This window comes from Crocuta crocuta, unplaced genomic scaffold, assembly GCF_008692635.1.
Source record: "Crocuta crocuta isolate KB4526 unplaced genomic scaffold, BGI_CrCroc_1.0 scaffold162, whole genome shotgun sequence".
NCBI lineage: Eukaryota > Metazoa > Chordata > Mammalia > Carnivora > Hyaenidae > Crocuta > Crocuta crocuta.
The window spans coordinates 4,171,856-4,199,799 of record NW_027529433.1 but is presented as its reverse complement, the minus strand read 5'-3'; the positions used below and the strand labels follow the sequence as shown (position 1 = coordinate 4,199,799).

The 27,944-nt window shown below is 44.7% G+C and overlaps 2 protein-coding genes across 2 annotated transcripts in view; one reads left to right on the top strand and one right to left on the bottom strand.

Moving 5' to 3' along the window:
- Positions 1-27,944, bottom strand: part of ARSB (arylsulfatase B) — a 151,271-nt gene that overhangs the window by 16,753 nt on the left and 106,574 nt on the right. The gene's annotated exons all lie outside the window — the stretch shown is intronic.
- Positions 26,997-27,296, top strand: LOC144228012 (small integral membrane protein 3-like). The gene has a single exon (XM_077759822.1). It carries the CDS (start codon positions 26,997-26,999, stop codon positions 27,294-27,296), a length of 300 nt encoding a protein of 99 aa, XP_077615948.1.

Genomic DNA, 27,944 nt, shown 5'->3' with positions numbered 1-27,944 from the left:
TGTACTTATCTCAAAACTCATCAAGTTGTAAATATTAAGCTTTTACATATTTTTAAATATTAAGGTGTAAATGTACAGCTTTTTGTATGTCAATCATACCTTAACAAAGTGGTTTTAAAATGAATAAAGAATACTCTGTGGAAAAACAACAAAAATATGCCAATACCATCTACATTATGTATGCTAACCCAGAAGTCTGGTTAAAATTGTGCAAACAGGGTTTGCAGTATGCTAACCCAGAAGTCAGGTTAAAATTGTGCAAAAAGAGATCAGGGATTCCCAATTCTCATTGTGTATTAGGATCACCTGACCCCCGCAGTCACCTTAAGACTTAACTATGGTGCCCTGAGCCCAGAGAAACTCAGCCACTGGCTTCTTGGCAGGCCCAGCCCGGCCCGACATCTCTGTCGGCTTTCTGTCACCTTTAAGGATCTGGAATCATCATCTTCAGCACAGCATCTACTATGCTTGCAATGGTCTTGACACAGCTCTTCCCACCAGACAAATGCCACATGGCTGCCCATCGTACAACACAGCTAAAATCAGAGCTGTCCAACCTCCACCTGGGCTCACTGCCAGCAACCCTCCAAGGACCCCCAGGGCCCCATGGACCCCAGGGTGAACGCCAGTGGCCCAGGCCACTCCGCTGGATGCACCCCCATGGGCTCAGGTGCAAAGTGAGGGGGTCTGGAGAGCCACATCAGCACTGGGGCCCAGTGGAGCTGGCCTGTGGGCCACATGCCCTTTGCCCTTCAGGGCTACTTCCATCCCTTAGGCCCCATTCAGCTGTGCTGGTGTGCACATCTTAGAAAGGTAAAACAGAGAGGCCTGACTAGCATTAAAAATTCCCCACCAAACTCATCCTGCCCCTCGTATCTGGACTTAACCTTGATTGCTCCAAGTGTTCTGTTCCACCCATACTGCTTTAGAATCCTCTCTCCTTGGCAAAATCCTTACAACGCGAAACAGGAGTGTTGGGGAAAATATACCAGACATAAAGCTAATCAGAAAAAGGTGAGGAGGAATATTACAGATGTTATTTATTACCTACAAGGGAAAAATCAAAATTCTCATAATTTTTATATAGGCACTCCACATGACATATTTCAAATGGATCTGGGTTTATGATTTTTAGTTTACAAAGTCAGTTTCTCCAACACCTACTCATTCAGGTCATATTTGATATTTTAAAAGTCCTAACGAAAAAAGGGCTTTGATGTGTCTTGCTCAGCCTAGACAGAGTTCAAATGTTAATCATTATTGAATTGTGCATAATAAGCATTCAGAGAATGTGTGCGCCTGTGTCACAGGGAACTCCAGCACTTGTTAATATCTGACATTAACCAGGAGTGTGTCAGTTGAGCACTGGAAACCCAAAAAACAGAAAACAACCATTCAGTGAATCCTCAACTCATGACTGTCCTAATAAATTTAGCAATTTCTATCTGAAATGGGCCATCCAGAGATCCTCTCATGCCTTGGTTCAAATCGAATCTTGAATAAATGTGCTATTTTATATTGCTCACTCATTTGCTTATTAAACAAATATATATGTTGTTGGTCACTCTACATGCTTGATTCTGAGTCTTCAGAATAAGTAGACCAGGTCGCAGCAGATAATAATAATTTCATTAAAACACCATAAATTCTAAACCAGTGGAACACAGATTTGTTGGCTGAGCGATTAACACGTGCGACGTGCGGGGTGATTCCCAAGGAGATGCCAGCTGCCTGAGAGGATCCAGGAGAGCAGTGCTCCCTGAGCAGGGCTCTGCAGGACAGACTGAATGTGACAGAGAAAGAAGGTGTGACAAAAATGATCTGGGGAGGGGAAATGTCTATCTTCTTGAAATTTTCTGTGATAGAGGTCTTGCTCCTTTTCAGCCTCTAAATGAGGAAATGCATTCAAAGCAATTAATCACAGTGCCTGGCACAGAGAAAATGCTCCATCAGGGGTGGTTATTATTTCTACTTGAGATTTTTTTTTTTTTAGTGTTTATTTTTGAGAGAAAGAGAAACAGAGTGTGAGCGGAGGGTGGGGGGGTGGGGTGGGAAGACAGACAGAAGAGGGAGACACAGAATTCAAAGCAGGCTCCGGGTTCCGAGCTGTCAGTACAGAGCCTGACGCAGGGCTTGAACTCAAGAACCGTGAGATCATGACCTGAGCCCAAGCTGGATGTTCAACCGACTGAGTCACCCAGGCATCCCAGCTTGAGATTGTGTTTTAGCCTCCTTTGCTTTTGCTTCTTTCTCTGTTCATCTCTTAAATGTTTTCATTCCCCAGATTCAATGGTCAACACTCCCCTGGCCCCAACATTTTAGGCCCCAAAATCTTATCTCCTACCCAGATCATTCTTTGTTCAGTTCAATTGCCAGTGCTTCTAACCTAGGCTTGGATGCCAGGCACAATGTGGCCAGAGCCAGGCCTTTTGGCCTCATACACACATTGCACCTCAGCCATGTTCCAATCCTACATTTATAGAGAGGGAATTGGACATAATCTTCCATTTCAGTCTAAACCATCAAAACAGCTTCGGGGCACCTGGGTGGCTTAGTCGGTTAAGCGTCCGACTTTCGCTTAGGTCATGATCTCACGGTTCGTGGGTTCGAGCCCCGCGTCGGGCTCTGTGCAGACTGCCAGCTCAGAGCCTGGAGCCTGTTTCAGAGTCTGTGTCTCCCTCTTTCTCTGACCCTCCCCTGTTCATGCTGTCTCTCTCTCTCTCCTAGAAATAAATAAAAATTAAAAAAATTTAAAAAAAAAAAGAAAGAAAAAGAAAAAAAAAACAGCTTCAACCTCTTCAGCTTGTCCCTCCTCTCTCCTCCGTGGACAACAGTACATGTACTGTCTCTGGCTCCACTTCCTTTCCACTGCCCCCATGAACCCCTTGGCCTTGTTTCAGCCTGTGCCCAGGGTGAGGAGTAGAGGTGGCAGGCAGAGAAATCCTATTTATCTGTCCATAAGAAGCTTCTACAGGCAGCTCCTCTCTGAGGTGGCCTACACCCGGCAAAGTTCTGGACTCCCAAGCTGGGTGCCTTGTCTCCACATCTTCCTGCTGTAGTCACAGTGGTAGAAACATTTGCATTGAGAAGAGCAAGGGGTAGAGTGCGGGACCCTGGAGAGAACCAACATTTGAAAGGCAATGCAGAGGGAAATGAATCTCCAAAAGACTGAGGAGGAGGAGTTAGACTGGAAGAATGCCTCCGAAGCTGGGGGAAGTCTTCCATGGAAGAAATGGTCACCATCAGAGAGAAGGGAAGTCTGAGAAGGCAGGGAAGGAGAACAGTGGATTTGGCAAATAGGATGTCAGTGCTGACCGTGGAGACAGCAATTCCGCTGGGCTTATAACATACAACACTCCGAATAAACATGTACAAGGGATCCAGTAAGCTTGTAATAACAAAGATAAGACAGATACGAGAGTGTGTCTTGTCTCTAATCATCCTCCAATTAAAGTCATAACAGCTGATCATTTGCAGTTCTGACATCATCATGTGCCAAGCATGGCCTCTGCTCTGAACCTGCCCCACAACAGGCGAACTCAACGCGCAACTATGGGTATCCAGCGGGTTCATGTTTTTAGTTTGTTTCTCTCTAAATACAAGCTTTTAAAGTAATTGGTAGAGTCCGTCAGCAAATAGCTATAAATAGGCACTGTGTATATATAAAAAAGGCAAAACTAACCAAATATATTCATCTTCAGCCTGTGATTAAGATGATGAGCATGAAGCAGGCTGGGTCATCTGTTCCCTGGCTGGGGATGAAAGAAGACTCCCCCGCCCCCCAACATGGCATTTAGTGAAATCCCAACCACAAAACTTCATGGTCCAAAACGCCTTGCTGAAGGCCTCACTTTTCCTGTGTTGTGCAGTTCATATTCCAGTGCGTATGAAAGACGTGTCTAGGCTCTGAGCAAATTTTTGGATAAGGATGAAAAAAAAAAGGTGAAATAATACTTAGTCTGGAAAGGGGACCCTGCCCAGAAATCAGCCCGTGATGGCTGTCAGGTGTGCCTGGCCTCTCCCGGCAGGTTGGTGATGCTGTCCTTGCTAACCCCAGGGCTCACACTGGGGCAGAAGGGCCAATGACTGCAGTGCAGAAAGCTAAAGCTGGCTGGCACTCTTCCAAGGACAGCCCTCCACAGCACTGCTATCCCACAGCCCAAACCCCGGCATATTACTCAAACCCTGTAATCACGGAAATGAGGACCACTAAGTGCTCCTTGCCAAAGGTGAAAAAGAGACGATCTGAGATGACTCTCTGTAGCTACCTTAGTTCATGAGAGCAGCCCACTTGAAACTAAGGATATTTTATATTTTGAGACTACCAGGGTCTCACATGAACCAGGATTCAGAACACGCTCTCTGTTTCCAAGGAAAACTGGAAGCACATCTGAGGAAGTAAGCAAAGATGGCGTCTCTGCTCCGCAACTGACTGAGAGAATGAAGTGCTGGAGACCGGCCACCAACTTGTTTAGACCCACTTGAGAAGATCTGGTTCCAGAGAGCAGCCCCCTTGGATGCTTTTACATTTGTAGATGCTGATTTGTATCTGGCAGTTTGATTAGGGAATCTGACAGATAGACTGCACGAGATTCCTGAAGCCCCAGTGTTCACCCTAAAAACCCGGTGTTAGCAGTCACATCCATGATCCCAGAGTGCTTCCAGGGAGCTGGTTGCCAGCACCCCCCCCCCCACATTTGGGAAGAGACTCACAGAAGGGGCAGAATCTGACCCTGAGCTGGCCATTCCAGTCTGGAGAGAAACTCTATTCCGACCAGTCATTTGTTCTCTATTTGAAGCCCTAAGCAGGTGGGAGGGACTTGACACTAAACATGGCTACCACTTCTCTTTCTCCCATATCAGTGTGAGCCTGCTCACATTAAGGGATGATGTGCAGAGCTAAATCCCACTTCTGGGATTTGCATGTGGAAAACCAATTAAGATTGAGAGAAAAACAAGACAGAACTGAATTTTCCATCTGACTCAATGATGTTGAGAATCAGGTAGATTTGGAAATGGAATGGAGGGGCCTACTATCACATAGGGGGCTCATCTGACTGCAGGATGGTACTCCAGGCAAATAAAACCCCATGGAGCTACAGTAAATTCTGATGCTCTCTCCTGGCACTAGTATAGTTTGTCATGTGAAGAATCTTGATAACACGGAAAAATTTTAAAAGATACCAAGGGTATCACCCCTCCCTCCTGCAACCTCTTTTTGTGTGGGGACGGGTGCGGGGGAGGAGAGGAGCATTGCAAACTGGAAAATGGGAGTATTGGTAAGTAAACACTCCATGACAAACCCAGAGCTGGGCAGAAGAAGCAAAACAGGAAGATGGCTACAGAGGGCTAGACAGTCACTGGCAACCTCTACTCCCCACCCAGTACTTTGCCCAAAGGTCTCTCTTTGGGGCTGGAATTCCCAGCCAAAGTTTTCCTCCTTAACTGATTACAGCTTCGCATTTATGAAGGTATCACGTATTAAGACAACAAGAAGAAACCAACAAGAATGTTTTGAACATCTGCTGTGTTGAGGAAGCTGTGCAAGGTGTCACAGAAATGATAGAAAAGCATTCATTAATTACATTTTTTTTCTGAGGAGGAGCCAGGTACGATTTTAGATATTGAGAAAGTATCTTAAGAAGTTTATAATTCAGCGGAAGGATAGACGTCAATAAAAGGCAATTGGTGACAAATGCCAAAGAGTGGCATATAATTTAAGTAATTCAAGCTTTAATTGAACACCTAGTATTTTCAAGCCACCGTGCAAAGGGCTTTGGGAGCGTTACAGAATGCCAGAGACAGAAAGCTTATTCCTGGCTGGTAGAGAAAGGAAAGCTTCTGGGGAAAGGGTAGCCTTGGGAGCAAGGGCTGGCACTGAAGGACTTGTAGGATGCAGGGAGGTGGACAGATAGGAAGCGGAGGTCCGGGGCAGAGGGGAGGGACTTGGGGCAGGAAGCCCCCAAATCTGTGCTGAGTCTGGAGGACAGTCACACATCCTGGCTGGCTGGAGGGGGACACAGTAAGAATAGTTTGGGAAGGCTGGGCTGAGTCAGTTCCCCCAAACTACAGAAGTTAGAACTTTTTCAGCAGGTCACTGGAAACCAGTCATATCTTTTTGAGCGGAAACAAAGAGGCGCATTTTGGAAAGCATCATCTCCATGCTCCCTGTGATGCGATTATTGTTTCTCAGATGACTCAATACCGGGAAAACATTCCAGCGAGGAGTAACTGTCGCTGGGAGAGGGCAGGCCACACTGGAAATCAGCATGCTGTATCGGGACAGCAGGAAAGCAATCAGAGAACCTCCCTGGGCAGGCATGGAAACCGCCCAGGCCGGGGAGGCAGAGGGAAAGCCTAGGTGACCAGCAGAGCAGGACCGTTAGGTCTGGAATGGCACCGCCGAAAGAAGAAGAAACTGAGGGAGCTGCTTCTGGAGGGTACACACTTGGGCACAGCATCGACATCTCACCAGACAGGGTCACTGCAGAAGAACATGGTTTGGGGAGATGACGCAGGAATAATTAAGGAGACAGCTGTGGTAGGATGAAGAATGTTAGAGCTCGTGGGGGGCCACAGACCTGCATGTCACCCACGCTCTCATATGTGTAGATGAGGAAATAGAACTTAAGTTCCCTGACTCAGCCTATTGGTGCCCAAGGTATCCAGCGTCATATCAGGCCATACTAAAAAGTCTAGACTCTTCTGATTGCATTGACAGCTGTGAGGGAATATAATTTTGAATGTATGGCCAGAAAAAAACCTGTGGTCTTCCTGCTGGATCTAAGAGGCATCTCGTGATGGACTTACATGAACCTGTGTATCCTCAGATCTTAACACCAGGGTCTTTTCTCCTGTGTGGTCAAAGAGGAGGGGGGCAATTTAGCTCTGTTTGTTCTCCTGAAACACTTATCTGGGTGAGACCATGAGCCGTGCTCAGAGAAATAAGGAGCAGGCACCCTGGGACCTGGAAGGAAGTATTTCCCTGCCTGTGTGGCTCCTCTACTCTCACGGAGAGCACTTGCACTCACACATTGGAGCTGGAGCCCCAGTTCCCAAACGGACAGTTTGACACAATATATTTCTCTCTGCACTAGGGACGCTTCTTGTATTAATACGATTAAATTAGCCTGTCAGTCCTCTGGTATCCTTTGAACACTTGAGAGAAAGCCGACAGCTTACTGGGGCTTTTTCCAAAAGAAATATTTGCTACTAAAAAGTGATTTCCACACACATCCTTGCCTCCCTTGATCAGGAGGTAATTACTGGGCTGTTAAAGCCGTCAGAGCAGGGGGATGGCACAGCAAAGTGAATGCTTGTAAGAGTGTCAGAAGGAGCCGAGAAAGCTGCTGTATTTTCGCTCCTATGCCCCCCCTGAGCTGTCGCAAGCTTCCCCGAGGTCAGAGCATTCAAGTTCCCAGAGACATAGTGCCGGTGTCCTCGGCTGGAGAGCTTGGATCAGACATCTGCTCCCCTGCTTGTGGCGGCTCTCCTATTCATCCAGCCCAAAACCCTTCCAGAGGTTCAAGTGATGCAAGTCCTATGGGGACTGGAGTTCCAGAGAGAGAGAGAGAGGGAGGGAGTGGGGGAGGGGAGAGAGGGAGAGAGAGACAGAATCCCAAGCAGGCTCCACACTGTCAGCACGGAGCCCGACGTGGGGCTTGAACTCATGAACTGTGAGATCATGACCTGAGCTGAAGTCAGATGCTTAACCGACTGAGCCACCCAGGCGCCCTAAGAAATGCCCTTTCGTTTCAAGAAGCTCACATAAGATATAAGCAGTTAGAATCCTACAAACACAACAGAAATAGCAGGGGAGAGATTATCTCTCAGGATTAGTAATTGCTCAGGCAGATGTGACCAAAATGTGGAATGAAAAGCAAAAGTGTTTCACTCCAACTTTGGGAGAATTTTTTCAACCAAAGCTAGTTCATTCCTCCTTCCTTCCCCTGCCACCCCCTCCATGCCCACCTACCATTGGGGGTAGAGGATTTGGTCAATGCAGTCACACGTGCTTCTTGTGAGGAAGAAAGCAGAGGGGACGTTGGAGGACAGGGAGGTCAGCAAGGGCCTAACTCTCGCGTGACCCAGAAGAGATGGAAACCACGGATCACCCTGACTGCTGAGAGGAAAGGGCAAGAGTGTGGAGGATCAGGGAAATCTCTTGACATGGCAAGTAATTAATATACTGAAATCAATAACCAAAGCAGAAATGGAAGCTGTAATTACCAAATGCTTTCAAAGAGTGGATCCTGGAGAAGAGGCAAAAAGATAGATGGTTTCTATGCACCCGTGCTAGTGGATGGGTGAGGACTGGTCCCTCCGATGCCCTATGCCCAATTCGGTGGGGCTGTCTAGAGCCGCCTGCCCACCTCACACCTCCTGGCTCCCTCCCCAGTCTCTGCTCACCAAGAGCAGTACCACAGCTGTGCCCTCTCAGAGCTGGGAAGATGCTAACAGGTGTTCCACATGTCCTCAGAGGTCTAGGTCAAGTCTCCCACAAAATCAAGGCCCCTGGAGGGCAGGAATGTATCTTCAAGTTCCTTTAAAATTTTTAGTACTTAGAGCCCCACTCATATTTCTTGAGTGACTTGATTTTTCCCTGCAACATTCCCGCACCTGCCGACCAATGCTGGAGTCTCAGACCTGCCTTGCAGGGTTTTCTGAGAACGATACACAGACGAACCAAGTGGGAAAGAGAGAGAATGACAGTACGTGCAGGTAAATATACACGGTCAACATGCCCATACATGCCCTCTCATCACGAAAGCGGCCAGATGAGCTGGAAAGTCCATTTGAAGCACATTATAAAGTTGTGGCTATCAGTGAGAGTTCCGCCCAGCTCTGCGGGCTTGGTTCCATGTTCACCCCCAGACATGATGCCTGTGGGACCTGCAGCAGCACTGAGCCCTGCAAGGAGCCCCTCAAGAGAACAGCTCTTCACTGCTGGGCAAAGGGCAGTGCTGAACAGGTGTTAAGAGCCTGGACTCTGGCGACAAAGCACCCTGGAATCCCAGCTTGGCCACTTCCATGCTGTGCAGCCTTGGGCAAATGACTTTTCTAAGGCTTACTTTACTTCTCTGTAAAACAGGAATAATGCTACCAACTACCTTCTTGAAGCTTCTGTGAGGACTGAATGGAGCAACGCAAAGTGCCAAGCCGGTGCCTGGCACCAAAGACAGGGAAAATATGGTAGCTGTTATGGTTACCATTATTATTATTATTATTGCTATTATAAAATCTACTCTGAACTTATCCTCCATTCTAGAACCCTACTGTGGAACTTAGGGACTTAGAAGAGATGACACCAAAAAAGTAGTCAGTGCTCCAAGGGGGCAGAAAACAGTAACAGAGTCACAGTGCCCACTGACATACACAGCAATTTTCTATCTAAAGGATGTCAGGAGGCTGTTAATAAGCAAGACCTTTCCAGATCATCTTCTGCATGCAACACACGGAATGAGGTACCACCAGAGAAATAATAATATCTTTTATACTAACAGCTGACATCTATTGAGATGCCCCCCCCTTCAGAAGCTTACAGGAAACAAAATGTGGTTTCCGGGTTGGCCCCTCTCCTCTGCATTCATTATACTATTGACGCTTCCAACTTCTTTTATTTTTGTTACTGGATTTTTCAAAATTGGTTTGTAGGTGTGTGTGGCCACATCCTATTGTTGCCTCACAGTAAGTTGCCAGGCAGCCATTCCTCCTCAGGCTGTTCTCTGTCGAAGGCTGCCAGCCTAGCGCTCTAACTTTACGCCGTTGCATCCCAGCCTTTTAGATGTGCCTCACTATTCTTGACTGTCAGCTTCTCCTGGATACTGACTCAATCGTGTGTTGTATTCACTATCGCCCAGAGCTCTTGTGGCATCTGGAATGTGATAAGTATGGCTTCGGTAGCTTCCTCCAAGTCAGACCACTAGAAAATGGGCCATGCATCGGAAGCCAGACAAGATGTTAACTCAAAGGGGTATGCATCCCTGACAACTCTTTAAGTCTTAAATCGTTCCATGTAAGACTTCGCCAGCTGGCCCACACTTGCCATGCTTGCTCCTCCACTCCGTGTCACTCCCAATTAGCTATTCTCCCTCAACTCTCTTGTAACTATGGTGTGCATGGGCAGAAAGCAGGGCCATGAGGACGGGCAGTGGCTGAGGACAATAAAGTGAGCACAGAGCGGTCTGTGATGGGGTGTGGTGGGGGTGGGGGGTGTGGTGGGAAACAAGAGGGTGGTGGAAATGAGGCCAGAGAAAATCCACTCTGGAAAGCATTAAGCTAATGGACTTCAGAGCATCTAATCTGTGGGGGGAGATAAAATAGAAATACTTGAGAGATTAAATAATTTAGTGCTGAGCGTGCTGTCCACACTGCGTTCCTAAGCAGCTGGTGGTGCCTAGATTCTTTCAGATAACACATCTTCATCAGTTGGCTTCCAAGAAGAGTTAGCCCCATGAAAGTGTCCTTCTATATAAAACGAACACAGGCCAGCTCCCTCGGGTACAGCCCCAGTGAAAATGGTACATTCCTCTTCTATAACCTGTCATCAAGGAGGCAGGGACTTCTCACTGGGGACAAGTGTTTCAAACCAGAGGAAGCTTAAGTCCAGAGTGTGTGGAGTGCAGACCTTTCTAGGACTTTTGGCTGGATCCCACCCTTCAGGAACCAATGGGAGAAGGAGCCCTTTAAATATATTTGAGGAATGTGAAAGTGCTCAAGGGGTGGGGATGCCAGTGATTTGGACTCTCTTCCCTAAAAGGTCCTCAGAGGTGACCTTGAGTAAGGTAAAGAGATATAATAAAGTAAATCTAAGAACTGACGGGATGAGAACAAAATAACTTTCCCACATACTTAAAAAAAACCCTTAAGTATTATTTAGCCATAAAAAAGAATAAAATCTTGCCATTTACAATGACATAAATGGAGCTAGAGAATATAATGCTAAGTGAAATAAGTCAGAGAAAGACAAATACCCTATGATTTCACACATATGTGGAATTTAAGAAAGAAAACAAATGAGCAAAGGGGAAAAAAGGGAGAGAGACAAACCAAGAAACAGCCTCTTAATTATAGAGAACACAATGACGGTTGCCAGGGGGAGGTGGGAGGGAAGATGGGCTAAAGAGGTGATGGGGAGTAAGGAGTACACTTGTCATGATGAGCAGCAGGTACTGTATGAACATATTGAGTCACTATATTGCACTCCTGAAACTAATAATACACTGTATGTTAACTGGAATTAAAATTAAAACTTAAAAAACCCTTAAATAAAAGAGATTCCAAGCATACACCAAAAAGTAGACTGAATAGCATAATATGAAAGTATAATACCACGGTACCCAACACCAACTCCAACCATTATCCACTTATGGCCAATCTTCTATCTTTCCCTGCTTTTCCCTCCTACTCACATTGTTCCAAAGCAAATCCGAGCCATCATAACATTTCATCTGTAAATATTTTAGTATATATCTCTAAAAGATAAGGATTCCTTAAAAAAAAACCATAATCACAATACTACTATCACATTCATAATGACTTAATGAGCAAAGATGTGCAATGTTTCCTAGAACATTAACAATAATTCCCTAATAGCTTCACATATCCAGGGCTACAAGTCTGAATGTTTATATTCTCTCCAAATTCATATGTCAAAATCCTAACCCCTAAAGATGATGGTACGAGGGATTGGGACACTTAAGTCATGAGAATAGAGTCCTCATGGATGGATTAGTACTTTATAAAAGAGGTTCCTTCCCTTTCCACCATGTGAGGGCACAGCAAGAAGACACCGGCTATACATCAGAAAGTGTGCCTTCACTAGGATGTAACCATGCTGGTACCTTGAACTTGGACTTCCCAGCCACTGGAAGTGTGAGAAGTAAGTCTCTGTTGTTTATGAGCTACCTAGACTGTGGTATTTTGTTACGGCAGCCGGAACAGACAAAGACATCTAGTCAGTGTTCAAATGTCTGCCATCACATGGTTTTTAAGACACTTTTGTTATGAGGCCGTCATTTACCTCTGGGGTGGCTGGGAGGACACTCTCCTAGTGCACGTAGCTGGCTCAGGGCAGGCCAGCAAGCTCACAGAGCACATCCTGTGCTGGGTGGAGTAGATTTATTCATGTTGCATTACACCTCCCAGCACAGAGCACTCCTATTAAAGTATTTCCCGATTTCCGGAGCCACAGGCAACTTCAGAAAGCCAAATAGTTTTGAAGGCCACAAGGGACAATTTCGCTTCAGCCTTCAGGACTGCTCAGCACTCAGCATCAGCTGACGCCTCCGCTCTGTTTGCGATGTCACTGGAGGGAACCAGAATAGCTCCTGGGGCCCTCTCAGTTTGGGCCAAGGATGTCCCAGCTGACGTTTCCATTGGATGGTGAATAAGGTGGGGCACACAGAAAGTCATCAGTAAATGTTAGCAATTCCACTTGCCCTGCTTTTGACCTCTTGCCCTGCTTGCAACTCTCAAGTAGTCAGAGTTAAAATGTTGATGAACTCTAAAGGCTTCCATCTTGGGTAACAGATTTGCAACACAGACATATGTAAATTACAAACTACGTTCCAGGCTGGGAGGGATACAAAGATGAATGGACAGATGGCCAGGTGCCTGGCTTTGAGAGGTGTGGAATCTAACAGAAATGTGCAAGCATAAGCCTGTCATGATGGGCTAGAGGTGCAAATAAAATGCTGAGTGGGCACCAAGGGAGAAGCAATTAGTATTTAATTCTGCCAGGAAAGATGGTGCGGGTACTGGCTGGAACGGCCTTACCAAGGGAGGTTACGTTTGAACTGGATCTCAAAGGATTAGCCAGATTTCCCCAGGCAGCAGAAGGCAAGAAAGGGCAATCCAGGCAAGGGGAGCAGCAGGAGGAAAAGCAGGGAGGCAGGAAAGCATGTGGCACACTGAGGGACGGGAGGAACACAACATGGCTGAGCATGAAAGCCAGTACAGGGCAGGGGCAGGACACGGGGCGGGACAACGTGGCTGTGCGTCCCTGAGCAGGGCCTCGGCACTGCGGACGGGAGTCTGGCTCTATTCTGGAGCAAGCCCTGGAGGCTCAATGACAGACGCTAAGCAGGCAAATGAGCCCAGTGGGGAAGATTTCAGAGGCACCAGAAAACCCTGGTGCCAGGGTTTTCACATATATGGGTGACTCTCTCCTATGTCTACACTGAGGGCCAGTCCCATGGAGGAGCTGGAAGGAGTGAGGAACAGCAAGGAGGCAGATAATTCTGGAGCATATTCAGGGAGGAGGGTAAGGCCGGTCTGGCTCAGCTCCCACAATCAGAAGCACGTCTTGCTCTTCAGCTGGAGCAGAGAGACCCATGCTGCGGCCAGGCTAAGGCCAGCCAGAGCCTCGGGACAGGCAGGAGCGGCCCTGCAGCTGTTTGGTACCAGGCATCTGGCCCTTCACTGCCTATCTGCCTCGACCCCTGCGTTCTTGCTCTGAGAACCGTGCCCTAGCAGCCTGCCGTTACACGTGGGGCCTGCCTTGCTCTCCCCACAGCAGGCCTACAGGCTGGTCCTGAACTCCATCCCACTGACACATTTCTCAAAGCTACCTGTCTGCTCACCTGGCCCACTGATTTTGGTTGTCCCGAGGAGCAGCAGCCTCAGAAAATAATCAGAGGCCGCCGAATGTTGGCAGAAGGTACAGACCGCATTAGCAGGACCCATCTTTGGACCCTTCTCATCAAACCTGGATCCGGTGGCCCAGCATGGTGAGCATCCCACCAGACTCTGGATGTGGCAGACAGTGGTCCATCTGCTGTCCCGGAAGAAAAGGGGCTGCTCCCTAGCTTATTGTTAGCAAACTTAGCTCTCACAATCTCCATTCACGTCTTAAGTGTCCTATCACCCTGTGCCTCACTGTCCCCCTCAGGTTTCCCCACCAAGGCAGAACGCTCATTTATTTTGTCTTCAAGTGCTCAGAGTAGGACTGTCATTTCTGTTTTGGGGACAAGCACAGAGACTGCCATGCAGGGAGTCAGGACCGGAGGCAACTACACTTAAACCCCAAATCGGCATTCTGATCTCATGAACTTCTAGTACCACTGGTGTAAGTACTTCCTGGAGAGCTCAGGAAGACAGGTTGAAGCAGCACAGTGAAAACTCAGTGCTTTGAAGGGAAGAATGAACCCGGTGGCTGTGAGTGATTTGTTTCTCATTTGCTTTGGAAAGAGATGGTCTAGAGAGCCTGGAAGCCCACATTCCATTGCAGAAAGCAGAGCAGATTTCTGCTGACAGCCAGTTTGGGTGGGTTGGGTTTTGTCTGTTTTTGCCACGCGAGCTCATTTTCCGGGTGACACTCTACACAGTTCTAATTCTAGACACCAACAGAGCTGCACCTTCAATCACGAAACTGTAATTAGCACTCGGCTTTTGCGGGTTTGTTCAGGACATGTTTTCAGAAAAACACAAGGCCTTCCTACCACAGCGAGTGCTGCCTGGGACTGTATTAGTTACACCTCTTCAACTAGGACCTGTGCTCGGTCTTCCTGTGCTTCAGGAGTTTCAGGGACTTTCAACGGCCGACTCCTATGTTCAGCTGTATCAGAAAATGACTGTGGTTGGATTTCTCCCAAGCTCTCAAACACCTTGAACCTTTGACATAGTGTTGTTTGCATAGTTAAACTTCCCACACAGACAGCTTCACACAGCATAACAACTTAGCAATACAAGAAAAGTGAGGTAAACATCTGCCCAAGATTCAGGTCCTCAAGTGTTGGTTTCAATTAAAAACTTGAGGAGTGCAGGGGTGACTCGGTCAGTTAAGCATACGACTTTGGCTCAGGTCACGATCTCACGGTTCGTGGGTCTGTGCTGACAGCTCAGCTTCAGATTCTGTGTCTCCCTCTGTCTCTTCTGCCTCTCCCCTGCTTGTGTGCTCTCTCTTTCTTTCTCAAAAATAAATAGTTTTTAAAAAACCTTGAAAAACATGTCTGGAGTTGTAGGGTGATAAGCTGAGGGCTCTCCCTCCTTTGGGAGCAGCGAGAGCACAGTAAGGAAGCGCCATCTGACACTTAGCACGCACTGCCACCTACATTATTTTAGGGTCATCTGTCCAACCAGACTGTACCTTTTATGAGTTAAGCATCCATATATTAACCTTGCCTTGCCCACCTTTCCTTGCAGAATGAAACAACAATGCTCACTATTTGTTGATAAAATAATTGAGGACACGCATGGATAGGCTGGTACTTTTTTTGGGGGGGCACTGTTCTTTTGGTTAGTGGGATTCTTTTCTGGGTAGTGAAAATGCTTCCCTCATTCCCTCCCTGAGAGCATCAATTCTAACAAAAGGACACGATCAAACTAGCAATAAAAACTAGGAGGACCCTGAAATTCATCCTCGGAGGCCACTGAGGAGTTAACTCAGTTCTGATTAGAGAATTATGAGGCAAGACTATAAGGATTACACACAATAGATTTATAATAAGGGTTTTTTTTTTTTTTTGAGGACAAAAGTAGTGACTGGGGACATTTCAGATGAAGAAATAACCATATCAATCTCACTGCTTTTTAAACATTTGCATCTGTGAGGTGCAGAGGCTCAACATAAAGCAGATCGCCTCTATCCACCGAAAGCCATTCTGGCATGAGAAATTTCTCCTGCATAAAGCAAAACAGATGTGTGAGGGGGAAAAGCAAACTCTCTGCTTGGTGTATCAGCATTTGGAATTGTATCGTTATCTTAACAACTATATATTGGGTGAAGCAATGAATATACAACCTTGACCGTACAATGTCTCTGAAAACTCAATATCAAAAGCAGACACTGAATATCTGAAAAATACTAATTATTAATGCAGATTTAAAAAAAACCAGTAGATTCACATTTCATCCAGTTTCTTTTCTTTTTTTTTTAAACTGAAAGGACATCTGCCAACTGAACGAACCCTGCATCAGAGATTACATATCCAGAATTTTTGGCCAAGTGCTGCCTGGAAGATATGAGCCATTTGACTGTTTAAGTAATTGGAAAAAGTGCCACCTCCCTGTAAGCAGTAAAGAGTACCCCAGGGTCATATGCATATGTGCTGCATATTGGGATCCATAAGCAAATCAATTTGGACACAGGAGTCCTCCAAGGCTATCCCCCCTCAAGGTGCGGGGTATTTACAGTACTGATGGAGTGGTAGGCTAGTGCTTGGCTGTCTGCTAGATCCGGGGAAGTGCGCAAGTGAAGCAAAGACAAGGGAACAGGCACTGAGCTGAGGAGGGAGACACAGTGTCCTGCAAGGGCAAACTCCCCTGATGTAAGAGGAGTGTATTCACAGTGGAGATGAGAGGAGAGTGGACAAGCTCCCCCAAGGAGCAACTGGTCTGAAACCAGGCTGGGAAAGTAGTTGAAGGAAACATCAAATTTGATGTACATATAAAATAAATAAATAAATAAATAAATAAATAAATAAAATATATACACAAACATGTATAGATATATGTATATATACATGAATGTGTATGTATATATGTATATATTTTTACATACATACATATATTATCTATGTGTTATATATACACATATATGTATAGGTATGTATAGATATACAGAAATATGTAGTAGATCAGGAATGGCAAAAAAACCCAGTCAAGATCAATTTGGTAGAAATGATAAAAATAATCCCAAATATTTGATATGGTTGTATTACAGAAACAAAGTCAAAGTAACATTCTGTTCAAACATGCGCTCGCACACGCACCAACAATGAGATGTAGCATTAGGTGCAGCTTAGAGGGCTCAAGATTGTCCTGGGCACAAATGAGTTTAAGAATAATTGATGATGGTGATAAGTAAGTTTAGAAATCATGACGGTACATAGAAGAAATAAGTAAATATTATTGCCACTAATACTTTTTCTACTCTTGCAGAAATACAGAAAATTGTAAGTTTTATTTAATTATACAAATTAAATTTCAGATAGTGTCTACCTGAAGGCACATGGGCATTTATTTATCACTTAAGAAAACCCCACAGCAGTGACTTGTACTCTAAAATAAAAGAGTCATAGAGTACCATACGCATCTCTACCGCGTCTCATGTTGTATTTATTATGAGTATCAGCAAAAGAGAGAGTTCTGTTTAGTTTCTTCTGATTTCACTAAGTATAATATATGTTGTGCCATCACATTGTGAGGCAGGTTACCCCTGCTCCTGAAAAGCAGAGTGTCCCTATGAAAACTTTTGCAAGCTGAAATAGCATCAATTGAAGAAGCAATTACCACTAATTTACATGGAAATTTTTTTGAGTGTTCCAAGCTCAAAATATAACCTCTCAGGCTTTTCTGATACCTTAGGACACATCTTACTAATGATGCATAAAATAGATTGCAATAAAGCACAGATGCTCACAGACACAGCTCAAAGCTAGGCAGCAGCCTGATGCCGAGGCGCTGAAGGCAGTTCTGCAGTTCTGCAGTTCCGGGGAAGGAGCTTGGCGGGGCCACTCTCACTGCCCAGGGGGCATCCTGCCTGTCAGAGAACTCACTGCAAAACAAATGCTAAATGCTATTCTCGATTTTCACCATTCTTCATAAAAGTGAAAACCCTCTTTGGATTTCTTTTGGTTACTGAAATCAGGTACTAAAGTATGTCTTTGGTAAGAGTGAAGCGGTGAATCAGGAATTTTGGAAAGCAGGGGATATCTAGTCAGAACTTCTGGAGTGAGGGAAAAAGAATTATAAAATACAAGTATCAAACACTCTCCAATAAGTCACTTGGATAGTAATCCCTTTAAATAGAAGGAGCTCCCAATATGGGTTATATGAATAAAGGCTCCATCCACATCACAAAAGGTTGATAGAGTGTTTTCATACTGAATTTCATGACCACTTCCTCTCTATTTCACTGATTGGCAGCATAGTATGAGATGTCTGTGGTCTCGCCACTTCTGAAGGAAAATATACAGAGCAAAAAAGCATGCTGAAAATATACAGAGCAAAAATGCTCATTGTTAATGAAAGCAGCTGACATCGGAATTTAATAATCGGACACCATTTCCATTTGGAGTCTAGATAGTTTTTCAACATGATCGACACTTAAACAAATCAGGCTGAAATTATACATAACTCAGTGCATGTACTTCAATTGTGATTAATTTCTTTTTCTATGTACATGTGCAATCTCTTATGAAATATTCTTAAAAGAAACCTAATAAGGAAGAAGAATGAGGTTGTGGTTCAAGACGGATCTGCGATGAAGCAGTGAAGAGATATCGAATCAGTTCCCCTGGGTTGCTCTGAGCTATCTGTCACTGCAGCAGACCATCATGCCTTGACTCATGTATTTTCCTCACTGGAAATGACCTCGCCCCTCTTTTAAGGCCCAGTGAAAACCCAATATCCTTTGAAATCTTCTGAGAACTCCATTTAGGAATACTACTCTCTTTATGTAATATCTCACCTACTCTATTTTCTCTAGTTCTCATTTGGCTCTTCGGCATCCGCTGTTGTGTGTTATTAGTTTTTGTGAAATATATCTATGTTTTATTTCCCAGATTCATTTATATGCTCTTTGAAGAAACTTTGAAGAAACCTAAGAAATTCTGAGTTATACTCTTCCTACCTCTCTAGCAACCTTCCTGAAACGTGGTCTCTGTATCATTAGAATTGCCAAGTTGTTTGATCGAAATAGAGCTTCAGAGGTCCTTAAGGTGTGCAGAAGGAGGGAAGCTGCATTTTTAACATGCTGCCCAGGTGATTCTTAAGCCCTGTAAAGATTGAGAAGCACTAGATACAAGAATAGGGGAGTGCTGTGAACATAATCAGTCCCAAGAAGTATTTGTTGAATATAGAGAGGAACACAACAATCTCCAAGCCACATCAAAATAACAACAACAAAAGCAAACAAACCAAACAAAAAAACCATATATAAAACGAAAGGTGCTGGGCACTCAGGCCGTCCCTAAAATTTATAAAATTATTTTACTGAAGATACGTAGATGTCTCAGGGTACAAGTTTTTATCAGGACAACATTTCCAGTCTAGGAGATACCTTATAATCTCATTAGACTGTGAACTGGAAAAGGGCAGGGAGCCTGCGCTCTTCATTATTCTAATAGTCATGGGACCTTGCAAAGAAGCTTGACAAAACTGATAAAGGAGCTTAATTCTTCAGCACAGTCCTCTGATTCTGCCTCCAAAAGTCATCTGTTAGGCTCCCTAAGAACATTTCCCTTCCTTGTGCCACTCTCCATCCTGCCTACCCCTGCTCTACCCCGCTCTCAGCTAGTTTTCAGGGCCCTGGATCTCTAGGTATCTTTTCAAGGTCAAATGAAACCACTCTTTGTGCAAATGGGGTTGGCTGAATTCTAAACCCATGCCCTTTGCCCCCTGGTGTGACTCCCTTGATTATGTGACATACAGGGCAAAAGGGGCTTACATGACTCTGCAGATACAATGGTCACTATCAGTGACCTCAAGGTAGGGAGATTATCTGGGCCGCCTAACCTAATCCTGAGCCTTTTAAAAACAGTTTTCTCTGATTCAGAGCACAAAAGTCAGGGAGATTATAGGATTTCAGTAAGAGGAAGGTTCTTGCTGTCTTTGAAATGGAGGGGATCACCGGGAAAGGACCTGAGAACAGCCTCTGGAGCAATCCCTGCAGAGAGAACAGCATCTCAGTCCTATGAGCACAAGCCCCTGAATCCTGCCAACAACTGGCTGAGGCTGGCAGCGGACTCGCCCCCGAGCTGCCCAGCGAGAGCCCTGCCTGACTGCTGGGTGGATGGCCACATCTCACGAGCCTACGCAGAGAACCCAGTTGAGCCTGCTCAGACTTTTCGACCTTGAGAACCGTGAGATAATAGAGGGTTGCTGTGTCACGCTGTAAAGTACGTGGTGATTTGTTACACAGCAATAGGAGATGAACACAGCAGCCCTCGGGGCATGTCCACAGCAGCCTTGTACCTGCCTCTCAACTCCATCAGTTCTTGACTTGGAGAAACAAAGCAGGGCATCGCTAGACCAGAAATAAACAGTAGCGATGGTTATTACTGTCGCTGTCCTTGTTCTCTGACCCATTCGACAAACGGCTCCGTGCCTCCCTGTTTGTGCTGCCCTCCCCAGTCCCGCACATTGTCAACTCTTCCCTTTTGCCCTCTGTCTGCCAGGGCTTGTTTTCAGTAAAAGCCTCTGTGCTTGGGCTGGATCCTTTAAGCTCCAGGACCCCACCCAGCTTTAACATAAGAATGAGAATGATAATGGGGCGCCTGGGTGGCTTAGTCGGTTAAGGTTAAGCGTCCGACTTTCACTTAGGTCATGATCTCGCGGTTCGTGGGTTCGAGCCCCGCGTCGGGCTCTGTGCTGACTGCCAGCTCAGAGCCTGGAGCCTGTTTCAGTCTGTGACTCCCTCTCTCTGACCCTCCCCTGCTCACGCTGTCTTTCTCTCTCTCTCCTAGAAATAAAAATATTAAAAAAAAAAAAAAGAATGAGAACGATAAATACAGACCCATAAATAGAGACTGTACAGAGCACCGACACACAGCCCTGGGGGCAATCAGTGGGTGTGTCTTTAATAATTAGATAACATGACCCACACAAAATGAACTTAAACAGATACGAGTCAAATTAAGATCTTTGACACACAACCAGGGCTGCATGACTTGGAGCATTTGGGACTGAGATAGCCACAATCCTAGATGCCTGCACTGGGACCTGACATAAATATCTGAGATAAAAACTCCCATGTCTATGGTCTGGGGCCTTACCCAGACTACACAGTACTAGGCATAATGGCACTCGAGAATCCAGCTCTTTGGACACTTCATTCCTCCTTTCAGAAATCTTACTTACCTTGTTTAAATCGAAGGAATCCAGGGCGCCTGGGTGGCTCAGTTGGTTAAGAGACCGACTTCGGCTCAGGTCATAATCTCACAGTTTGTGGCTTTGAGCCCCACGTTGGGCTCTGTGCTGACAGCTAGCTCAGAGCCTGGAGCCTGCTTCAGATTCTGTGCCTCCCTCTCTCTCTGACCCTCCCCTGCTCACGCTGTCTCTCTCTCTCTCAGAAATAAATAAAACATTTAAAAATAAATACATAAATTGAAGGAATCCATGAAGCAAAACCATTCTTTTTTCCTTTTCTTTTTTAAAAGATTTTATTTTTAAGTAATGTCTACACCCAGTGTGGGACTCGAACTCAACCCCAAGATCAAGTCACGTCCTCCACTGACTGAACCAGCCAGGTGGCCCAAAACTGCTCTTAGTTCTAAGATGGGAAATTATTTTCAAATGCCTTGTTCAGTCCCCTATCATAGCTAGCCCTCCCTCCCCATGCTACTCTGCCACCTTTGCCCTTAAGCAACTTTGCTCAATCTTCATTAAAGGGCTAACTTGATTCTTTCTGCTTTGCAATAACTAGCTGTTTCTATGTACCTCCCACTACCCTCCCCCAACTGCCTCCAGCTTTGTGGGGACAGGGGCCACACCATTTATCTTTGTATCTTCCCAGGCCTGCCCAGTGGACATTCAGTACATGTTTAAGGAGTTTACACTGAGCACTCAGTTGGAATTACAGTTGAGATTTCCTTTGCTGCAAGGTTTTGAGTAGAGGCTTAAGATCCACGGGGCGCCTGGGTGGCTTAGTCGGTTAAGCGTCTGACTTTCGCTTAGGTCATGATCTCGCGGTTCGTGGGTTCGAGCCCCGCATCGGGCTCTGTGCTGACTGCCAGCTCAGAGCTTGGAGCCTGTTTCAGTCTGTGACTCCCTCTCTCTCTGACCCTCCCCTGCTCACGCTGTCTCTCTTTCTCCTAGAAATAAATAAAAACATCTAAAAAAAATGTTCTTTAAAAAAAAAAAAAGATTCATTGATCCAGGGACCTGGGGTCCTCCAACCCAGGAGGTTGATAAGAAGGGAGGGGAGAAGGAAGCCCCAGATGGAGAGGATGCAGTGCCCACTTTGCTTCCGGCCCCTCAGCCAGCAGCAAGCAGACTTGCTTCTCTAATTTGATCTTTTCTCTGCCTTGGCCAAGGCGGAGCATACTCCCTGAGGAGCAAGAGTGAAACAAAGCCATTGCTGTCTCCAAGCAGAAAAAAAGAGTTAGGCGGAGAGGGGAGGAAAGCATTTTCCTTGATTTATTTTTGTAAATGTATGTCATGGGAGAAGTAGGCAAGAAGATAAAATACACGTATATGCTGAGCCATGAAGGAAAGACATTTTCTATAGTCCTTTAAAATCTTTTCTATTTTAGCTAATCGCTCATTGAATCACTCAGCAAGCTCTGCATACACCGTGATTGGGGCATGCCTCACTTTGCCTGACTCTTGGATGTGCCTGTCTTCTAAACCAGAGGGTCTCTAGGGCAGGGACTTGCCACAGTTCAGCCCCATAGCCAGTTCAGCCCCACGCCCCGATGCCTAGCATAGTCCCTGGAGTACAGCAAGAGCTCCGGCTATGGGTTCCTCAACCTCAGCATTATTGACATTTTGGGTGGACAGTTCTTTGTTGTGGCTGCTTGTGCACGGGAGGATGTTTAACAGCATCCCTGGCCTCTGCCTAGAGGATGCCAGCAGCACTGCCACCACCCAGGCTGCGACCACCAAAAATGTCTCCAGAAATTGTCAAATGTCTGCTGAGGGGCAAGACTGCCCCCAGCTGAGAACCACTGCTCTATGTATACTGACTGGGAAAGATTTTCCAGGCAGACCGTCGAGTGGAAAACTTATGTCACAAAAAAGTAGTTAATATGACGTCATTTATATGGAAGAAGGTATTTTACACACACACACACACACACACAATCCATATTATATTAGAAAGTACAACTATAGAGTCTAGAAGGAGAAAGCTATTAGCGGTGGCCATTTCTGAGGAGCAGAGTAGGGCTGGGAGTCACAGTGAATTTTAGCTTTACTTGTACTGCTTGTGTTTTTTTCAGAAAAAGAAAATGGAAATGTACTTGGTGTGAAAATTAGTCTGTAAGTGAATGGAAATGGGAGGTCTGGAGAAAGTACATGTTAATTACTCCTTGACAAAGGTTAGAGAGGAAGAGAAGTGTGGCCAGAATGAAAGGAAAGAATTTCTAGGATGTGGGAAAACCAAGCTTAATTCAGGCAAGTTACAGCTTTGTATAAAGCATTATGAAGAGAGTGGTGAATAACTTCTAGAATGTTTCCACGTATTAGCTCAAGATTTCAATACTACTTTGCCAGCGATGACTTTCCCACTACAGTGAAATATGCATGAAATGACAGAATTCCTCTTTCTGTTTTTCCACAGCATATTTCTTTAATTTGTGCTTCTTCGGTGTGTGTGCAGCTTTCTGTAACTACAGTGCTGATGCCATTATGGAAACTGTCACTCTTCAGAGTCGGAAAGACCTGAGAATAAAAGCTCACTTTGACTTGTGTTTGGTCTGGCATGGCTGAGGATGCTGCAGGAGTGTATTTGTTTTTCATTAATTTGTTTGTCATTTTTCTCCATGATCTATGGAACATTTATTTCCCCTGAAGCAAAAGGATCTGAAATGTCAGAGGTTTCTCTTGGTTCTGCTGGGGTAATGAATTGTTGAGAAAAAGAAATTTTTCTTAGATGCTATTTGATTGTGGAAGGAGACATTTTGTGACCTTTTGCTATTTTATGGTGATAATGAATTTCCTGACAAACTTGGAAACTTTGGGCTTCTTTATTGAAATAATAAGGTTTGAGGAATAACTTTGACCTGGACTTTTGCAAAATTAATCTAATAGAGACTTTGGAAAAATTGATGAGTTTGGTCTTTAACGAGACACTCTAATTTATTTCTGTCACTGCGGCAGTAGACAGATCTATACCACATAAAAACATCAAACAATTAACTACAGACCTAAGTTCCTGTACAGAGACTGGTGAGAGGGGGTATAGGCTCAGAGGCTTCCATCGCCATCACACTGTTGCTTTGTTTCCTTTTTCTTTTCTTCTTCTCCTCCTTGTATTTTTAATTGCTAAAGTAATACAAGCTAGTAGAAAATCTGGTCTATGCTGAACAGAACTGAAAAGATAAGAAATCATCCATAATCTCATTCTCCAAAGGTAATGGACCATTAGAATGGATGATTCTAATCTTGTTTTTATGCCTGTAATTTATAATTGAGATGATCCTGAATATAAAATTTTATGTTCTATGGGCTTTTTTCTCCTGAATATTACATATGATGTGTTGTTTGTGATCTCTAAATGCTTTAAAGGAAAACTGCACTGAGTCCTCTCAGGATGTTCTAAAAAAGGCCCCAAATCATGAAGAAAAAGAAGGAATAGGTTGTCTTTTTAGGAACATCAGATTCTCCCATGGCCTTCCTGCATGGGATTTAGTTTTCAGATTCTCTGACATCATAGACATGTTTATGCCTTTATGTTTGAAAGTTGAGTAGAGAAAACAAGCTCGTTGAGTCAGGATGCCAGATGAGTTCAGATAAGGAGGCGGGATGAGGGTGCTCTGTGTCTCTCAGATACAGTGACTGACCAACAGGTGTCACAGCGATGGCTTTGCCCAGCCAAACAATGCATGGATGTCAACACCCAAGCCGGAGTAGCCTCTCTGCCATTTACATGGGCATGAGCATGGGGAAGACTCCTTCTCCACAGAAGTAGCACCATTAGTCACCTCCTTTCTCTACTTATTCTCTTTGGGAGCTTGTTAGAGTTTGTCTACACCCATTCTCAATATTCTGCAAGAGCTGAGGAAGTACTTGAAAGGTGTCAGACCTTACAACCCAACTTGGAGTCTCAGAGTCTACCTCATATTTAGGTAGAAATAGTACTTCATTATTGACTTGGTAACCACTTCCTGGGCAGGAGGTGGTGGGGGAGGGGGCATAGAGGCTAAGTTCACTGCAATTTTTGGAAGTTCAGATTTTCTTCCTGAATGTTGATAGGATGAGAACATCAGGGACAAAAGGAAAAAGGAACTGAGCTTCTGAGCTGAGCTCTAAAATCTCCATGCCTTAATGGACTGAATATATTTTGAACTTTCTTCATCAAACACCTGATTACTTTAGGATCAGAAAACAATTTGGTATTTGGATTGTGAGAAAGATCATGTAAAATGGTATCCAGCTAGTCCAAACAGGAACTCTGGGGCAAAGGACAAAATTATAATTACAATTAATATATTGATCACACAATTAATTATATAATTAATATATGAGCAATTATAAAACAGTTGTGAAAGTTAAGGTATTCTATCTCTGTCATCAACTGCATATCTCACAAAATGTTTAATTAGTCTTAAATCACATCTTCACACAAATATTTTAGATTATAAATCTTGGACTCCAAACTGGGTAAAAATTCTTTCTCGACTGGGGGCCGGCTGCTCAAAGTGAAGCATGGTCAGAGAGCCAACAGCCCTGGCACCAGCTGGGAGCTTGCTAGAAATGCTGAATTAGGTGATGCCTATTCTCAGTCAAGTGTGGGAAGCTCTGGTTTAGACTGAGGTGATGGAACAGAACTTTACATTGCAAGTGTTTTCACCTGGTGATCAGAGGCAAGGTCTTAGAAGATTCAGCAAAGCTCTTAGCACTGTTCAAAGACCGCTTTTTTCTTCCCCATTAACAGGCTAATTTCTAGTATTTTGTTTTCCTCATCACCTTCCTGGTGGTGAGAATCTGCCCCTTACTGCTGAGAGAGATTATGATTTTCTGAAGTGGAAAAACAATGCCAAGGTCATTATCCTCTTGATCTGGGGTCAAGTTAAGATAGAGAAGAGGATGACTGGTCTGAAAGCATCTGAATGGCTGGAGCAGTGCACTGATAATGTAGTGCATTTGGACAGATTATTTTGATGGATTATTGACTTTAAAATGGGTGTTTTCTCTCATCCGCTTACTTCTGCTTCTAGAAATAGAGCAGCCTATGGGCAAGGTAAGTTTGAGAGCTCAAAAGCAGGCCTAAGGTCAGGAACGTGTTTAGTTTATCAGGGGAATTTAAACTCAACCCCAGTTGGTTTTTAATTCAACATAATCACCAAAACTTGATGAAGTGCCATCAAGTTATCTAAAAGAAAGCAGTTTACTGCACAATGGAAGACTTGATGTCATCCTAGGAGCTGCCAAACCATCAACAATTTGGAAAGTGACTTTTAGGGGGGGAAATGTAAGATTATAAAAAACACATAGTTCTTAGATTTGCTTGTGCTCGTCCAAGTGTCTGGGAACTTATGTATATCTCTTGCCATTCTTTTCTAATTTGGTTTCCGCCATCAACATTTTCATTTTAAAAGAATGTGTAATCATTTGAGCTCAATGCAGGATAAATGCTGTTCTTTATAATTCGTGGAAAGATCAAGAAAAAATAACCTCATATGCATTCGAAAATAGAGTTAAAATTAGAAGAAAGGAACAGTTTGGATTTTTTTTTTAGTTTCTAACATTAAAATGTTTAAATATTAGTTAATAGTTAGAAATCAAGCACTGTATTTCTAACTTGCCAAGAAATAACCCAAACCAACTCTCAGCTATCTTTAAATGAAATAGCTAAAATACAAATAACTCTTAGATCTCAGGCAAAAGATTATAAGGGAGAGTGATACCTGAATTGAGTTTCTCTCTTTCTTCCTTTATTCTTATTTTCGTGTTTGAGAAAGGAGTTAAAAGTCAGATAAGCATTGTATTTCTTTTCTGGAAGAAATTTTTATAAGATGGTATCTAAGGCTCTGAAATGAATTTTTATAAGTTGCCAAAATAATCATGACTTCCTGATGAGTCACTATAAATTTAGTCATGTTGGATACAAGCACTCTTGAGTCTCTTAAACCAGCCATCAAGTAAACCAAATCCAAGTTTTTTTACATCTTACTTTATGAACAGACATCAGCTATTGCAAATCAAGTACCTCTGGACAGGTGTTATTACCCCCACATGGCAAAGCCGCTTGTTATAGATCTTCTACTCAGTACACTGCAAAGCAGAGCTCTGAGCCCCAGCCCCTCTGCCCAAACCTATTGGCTAGACTTTGGCATGTGTAGACCACAGTGGGAAAGGATTCTGGAGGACACATTTCAGAGTGAAGCAGCATGGATGCCGTCATCCAGGTTCCCATGGAGGCTGTGCTCCCCAAGTATATCCTGGATATCTGGGTCATTGTCCCCATCATCCTGGCCACCATAGTCATCATGACCTCCTTGTTGCTGTGCCCAGCCACTGCGGTCATTTTATATTGCACACAGACTCATCCTGTTCTCACTGGGGCTGTCCGAGAATCTCCTAAGAGGGGCAGTGAGGGGTGTGGGTGGTGTCCCCTCCCTCAGCCTCTTCCTTCTCAGAAAAGCGAGGGGACGGGCTTTGCTGTGTGGACTCCGGAGCTTGATGTGTGAGAGGAGATCCGAGTTCTTGTTTGGATTTTGTCACTGGCCAGCTGTGTGAGTTCAGTCAAGGGACCTAATTCGGTGGGTTCTGGGTTAAATGGGGATCATGATCTCTGCCCTTCCCACCTCATGTAGTTGTAAGAACCAGTGACTTGGTGGAGGTTAAAGCTATTTCCAACTGTGAGCAGCAAAGCCACCGCGGGTATACAGTGGCTGGGTATACAGGTGTTACTGCTGAACGCTGAGAAGCTTTGAAGAACCAAACAACCTAATTTCTTTTTTTTTTTTTTTAATAGTTTATTGTCAAATTAGTTTCCACATAACACTCAGTGCTCATCCCCACAAGTGTCCTCCTCCATGCCCATCCCCCCCTCCCCCCACATCCATCAGTCCTCAGTTTTTGTCAGCATTCAAGAGTCTCTCATGGTTTGCCTCTCTCCCTTTCCCCCACCATTTCCGCCCTTCTTCTCCCCCTTGTTCCTCCGTCAAGTTCCTCCTAATCCTCCTATACGTGCAAACATATGATATTTGTCCTTCTCTGCCTGACTTATTTCGCTCAGCATAACACCCTCAAGGTCCATCCATGTTGCTACACATGGCCAGATTTCATTGTTTCTCATTGCCATGTAGTATTCCATGGTATAGATAAACCACATC

What these genes read in the sequence shown, in the direction of transcription:
- LOC144228012 (XM_077759822.1), top strand. Translation starts at nt 26,997, where the DNA reads ATGGATGCCGTCATCCAGGTTCCCATGGAGGCTGTGCTCCCCAAGTAT.